Source organism: Lolium rigidum, chromosome 3 (assembly GCF_022539505.1).
Source record: "Lolium rigidum isolate FL_2022 chromosome 3, APGP_CSIRO_Lrig_0.1, whole genome shotgun sequence".
NCBI lineage: Eukaryota > Viridiplantae > Streptophyta > Magnoliopsida > Poales > Poaceae > Lolium > Lolium rigidum.
The window spans coordinates 73,616,155-73,621,013 of record NC_061510.1 but is presented as its reverse complement, the minus strand read 5'-3'; the positions used below and the strand labels follow the sequence as shown (position 1 = coordinate 73,621,013).

Here is a 4,859-nt window from a genome sequence, read left to right as displayed (position 1 = left end):
AGGAATTTAATTGACAGGCAATGCAGGACTCATCCGGCCAGTGCCTATCATGAGCATGCAATATATCCCTTTCACTCCGGTTACAATTATGGATTACAAGTTCCCGTGGAATTGGTGGCAGGAACAATTTAACAACCACGTAAGCCCACGTTAACGTCTGTCTCCAATATAAATATAAACATAGGTAGCTAATTAAATCTCCTGTAAATGGTCTCTGCTCGTCCTTGTGTGACGAATCCCACGAGTGTATTGATTTAATCCCCCCTTTTAATTTAACTTATAGCGCGAAGAGAAAAAGAAATTCAAAGAAAAAAAAAGAAGAAGAATGGACAGAGGAGAGGAGAGGAGGGAAGAGAAAGAACAGCTAGCACCCCCACAAAGCTCCAAATTTGGGGGCCGGACACGTACATGCAGGGTGCGCCGGCCGGCGGCGAGCTGAGATCAATTTCACAGCTTGACGACCTCCGGGATGTGTACTGGGTAGCGGTGGATGCAGTCGTCCCACGGCCCGTCGGTGGGTGTCTTGACGGTGCGGAGGCACTTCCAGACGGCGCTGTTGCACTTGAACCCGGAGCCGAATCCGATCTGCCAGACGCGGTCCCCCTTGCGCATCCGTCCCTTGCCCTCGATGTAGGCGAGCTCGTACCAGAGCGAGCTGCTGGAGGTGTTCCCGAAGCGGTGCAGCGTCATGCGCGACGCCTCCACGTGGCGCGCCGACAGGTCGAGGTTCTTCTGCAGCTCGTCGATGACGGCTCGCCCCCCGGCGTGGATGCAGAAGTGGTCGAAGGCGAGCTTGAAGTCCGGGATGTAGGGCTTCCAGCGCTTGTTGATGACCTTGCGCCCCACGAGGCGGAAGAAGAAGAGCAGCTGCTCCGACATGGGCAGCACCAGCGGGCCCATGGTGGTGATGTTGGACTTGAGCGCCTCGCCGGCGATGGCCATGAGCTCCTTGGAGAGCGAGATGCCCGAGTGGCCCTCGTCGTCCTCCTCCTCGTACACGCACCGGTAGGCCCGGTCGTCGGCGCCCTTGTGGGTGCGGACGACGTGCATCAGACGGTACTTGGCGCGGGAGGACTCGCGGCGGCGGTTGGAGAGCAGGATCGCCGCCGCGCCCATCCGGAAGAGGCAGTTGGGCAGCAGCATGTCGCGGCGGCTGCCGTGGTAGAAGTTTGGGGTGATGATCTCCGTGGAGATGACCAGCGCGTTCGAGTTGGGGTGCACCTGCACGTACGTATATATGTGTTTTGAGAGAAGTTAATTAATTTGATCTGAGAAGTTCAGAACGTACGTAGTGAAAAAAAAAATTGTTGAAATTAAAGAAAGAGGGCAGGTGGTTACCTGTAGCATGTCACGGGCGAGGTCGATGGAGATGAGCCCCGCGCTGCATCCCATGCCGGAGAGGTTGAAGCTGCGGATGTTGCTGCGTAGCTTGTACCTGTTGATGATCATGGCGGAGAGGGAGGGCGTGGGAGAGAAGAGGCTGCAGTTGACGACGAGGATGTCGATGTCCTTGGGCTTGAGGCCGGTGCGGAGGACGAGGTCGTCGATGGCGTTGAAGATGACGAGCTGCGCCTCGGCGCGCGCGGCCTCCATGCTGGGGCTGGGCGGGATGTAGTGGTTGGCGGGCGGGAGGCAGGTCTCCTCGCCGAGCCCCGAGCGCTCGAGGATGCGGGTCTGGAACTTGAGGCTCTTCTCGTTGTTGCTGATGAGCTTGATGTGCTCCATGAAGGTGGTGAAGGGGACCCGGAAGCTCGGGGAGGGCTTGTAGCAGCAGTAGTCGACGAGGTAGACGGGGCGCGGGCGGGACATGAAGTAGACGGTGGCGACGAAGACGAGGAGGAAGGCGGAGCAGAGGATGTGGACGAGGTCGAAGTGGAGGGAGCGCCAGAGGGAGAGCAGCTCGTCGGGGCCGAGGCGGACGAGCTCGAGCGCGGCGGCGGCCATGACGGGGAGGAGGAGGATGGTGAGGAAGTGGTTCACCAGGTACTGGTAGCCCAGCTTCACGTACTTGAGGCTGACCGACCCGGAGAAGCCGCTCCCCGGCGCGCTCGGCATGATCGATGCGCTGCTTATGCACGCACTCGCTCGCCTCCCTCCCCGGCCCGTACCAGCACGGCACGGCACGACACGGCTCTCTCTCGATCGGCTGCCTCTTTGTGCGGCGTACGCACTGGGCTTTGGCGAGTCGACGACGTAGGTATGTTGGATGCGTGCGGAGGGCAGGGCAGCGCAGGGTGTGTATTGTTGGCGTGGGGTGCGGTTGAGTTGCTTGCTGCAGAGGAGGTGGTGGCGTGGTGGGGTTTATAGTGGCAAGGAGAGGGCCGGGGGCAGATGGGCAGTTTAAATGAGGAGACTGGCTACCGCCACCAACCGGAGAGTGAGCTCGGGAGCTGGATTGGCTGGCCACTAGGAGCGCTGCCTGCCTCACTCGCACTCACACATGGTCAAACGGATCCTTGCTTCTACAGTACCATCTTCCTCTGTAACCATCGTCCGGTGTATCAAAAAGCTCGTGTCAGAGAAAGCCTAAATTTTTTGAGATGATTGTAGAAGGCAGCAGCTGAGAAGTCGTGTCGACGTAGATTACAAGATGCCGGCGACCATGATCTCCAGAGGTCGCCTTCCCTAAGAAGCTAGCACCGAGGGAGGCTAGGAGATGATCCCACCTCCGACTACATGGAGATGGGGACACCAAACTTGCAAGTTCCCTGATGAATCGGTACCTGGCCAAGTTTCTTCGTACAAAAGCGAAATTTGATGACACCAATACTCCAACACATCATTCCCTCCACCGCTCCTCCAGAGAAGAACACCGATATGGGGTGGGCTAAAGTACCTTTATTCTCGTCGCCACCAATGCCCCTTCACTGTAAGCAAAGAACTTGAAGACCCTACGAGGGCGGGTCATCCAATTTGAGGTCCACCCCCACCCTCCAGCCGCCATGGCGGCCGGCGGAGGGCAGGGAACCAACAGCGGCAACATCGGCCGATGGCAAAAGCAATGATCGCCTTAAATCGTCCTCGTACAGGATGCCCTAGGAAAACATTTCCTAAGTTTTCGGATATGCGATTGTGAAATGCGTTGCTTAGCGCCAGCTTCGGGTGACTTCTACTTGATCAAATGGGCCACGCGACCCCCAATTTTGTACTCTCTCTGATTCATAATAATTGTCGTGATTCTTCTAACACCGTAACATTTGTTATGGATAGAAGAGAGTAGAAAAAATTGGAACTTGAATCGGCGGTTAATGTATGCGGAGTGATTTAGGAGGTTTTACAGTATTAGACGTTTGGGTAATCTACAAAGCTCTTGCGAGGTGCACACGAAACAGACATTATTAGTTGTATATATCTGTAATCATTTTTTGTCAAATCAGTGACCTACTACATGGCTTGCTTGCCCGATAGTACCCGTGAGAGCTGCAAATATGACTTGGAAAGTGACAAAAAAGATAAAAGTGAGCGCAGGCACGGAGCCACGGAATCTAATAAGGTAGTTATTCAGCCTATAGCAGTATAGTGGATATAATGTCCAAAGAATGGCGTCATGTTGCTTCTATCACAACGTACATCTGATGATCAAACACAGACTAACAGTGAGTTAGTAGCTCAACAGTCACTCCTAATTTCTCTAAACAGCTGATCCGTACTAGTATGAATGAGCTAAGCACCCGGCAGTCACATCGGCCATTTCTAAATTCTGAATGAATGTCAACACCCCTGCATTTCCGTTTTTTTTTTACTTGGTTCAGAGAACGGAGACGCAGTGGTAGTATATCGGTCGTGGTAATTTCCCTTTTGCCTGGTATGGCAAAACTGGCAAGACATGTAGTAATTGGGCTGATGATGAATGGGCTCCCTTGCATGCATCTGCGAGTCGCCTCGATGACACCTGTCCGAGACAACATGTGCAAATTACTCCTCTGTTGGTACCTTCTGCTTGCACAATTAAAGCATTCCTGGAGCAAGATCGGTAAACCATCATAAAGGGCTCTCTGGCCTTGAGTTCTTGGCTTCTTGCACCTGCAACAACTGAACGAGCTCTCTGTGTCTTATCTTCTCCCAGTCGTTCGGAGAAATGACGGTACTCGGATGCCGTTAGGTGACTGACCTGTTTGTTTTGGTTCGAAATTTGCACAAGATTTCATGCCAAATTTTGCTTTCCTCGTTGGGTTCTGGTAGTCGTATACCTGCATTTTTCATGGGAAATACAGATATGCTCGCCGTACGACTCGGTACTGGGCACAGTAGGAACTACAGTACAGTACGTCGCCATGTAAACTGTTGGCCCAATTACTGCACTCACCGATTGAGCACTTTGGTGACCATGCACTGCAGTGTAGGCCATCACAATGCACCTGCGACCTTAATGTTTGTTTGGACAAACTCTGACAAGCCTGAAGCTCCAGCCTCCAGCCTCCAGCTGGATGGGATGCTTCTGGATCGTCGAACGGCTAGCTAGAACTGCAATTGCCCGGCATGGCGCTGCTACCCCTGATACAGTTCGGGCGACCATAGTGAATGCAGTTCAGACTCGACGATGCGATGGCTGGTGGCTCAAGGGATAACTGCAGAGCAGCATCTGACCTCAGAGGGGAGTAAAAGCAGAGGCGGAAATCTGTTTCGAAATGCATATCGGCCACATATGCGGTGACCTAAGCCGAGATCGAATTTAAAGCCCCGCGACCTGTGCAGATAGAGCCGTCGTGCAGGCGTGCAACGGCAAGTGGCGAGTGAAAGTAACTTAGATTATGTCTCCCGATCTCTTGGAGTTGGACGTACAACAGCGTTAAGAGCGGATGTGAAATAGGTCGCCTGAAAACAGGTTTAGGGTACACTCTTTTAGGTTCTTGAGAATG

The 4,859-nt window shown here is 53.7% G+C and overlaps 1 protein-coding gene across 1 annotated transcript; it reads right to left on the bottom strand.

Moving 5' to 3' along the window:
- On the bottom strand, positions 1–2,249 carry LOC124701792 (3-ketoacyl-CoA synthase 6-like). Its single transcript, XM_047233889.1, has 2 exons — positions 1,339–2,249; positions 1–1,221 (listed from the first exon to the last, which is right to left on the bottom strand). The coding sequence occupies exons 1-2, from the start codon at positions 2,053–2,055 to the stop codon at positions 448–450; spliced, it is 1,491 nt and encodes a 496-aa protein (XP_047089845.1). The 5' UTR covers positions 2,056–2,249; the 3' UTR covers positions 1–447.
- Positions 2,250–4,859: the final 2,610 nt, after the last annotated feature.

Bases quoted from the DNA above. Each gene is read 5' to 3' on its own strand.
- LOC124701792 (XM_047233889.1), bottom strand. From the start codon at position 2,055: ATGCCGAGCGCGCCGGGGAGCGGCTTCTCCGGGTCGGTCAGCCTCAAG. The intron at 1,222-1,338 runs GTAACCACCTGC...ACGTACGTGCAG, and splicing joins TCGCCCGTGACATGCTACAG to GTGCACCCCAACTCGAACGC.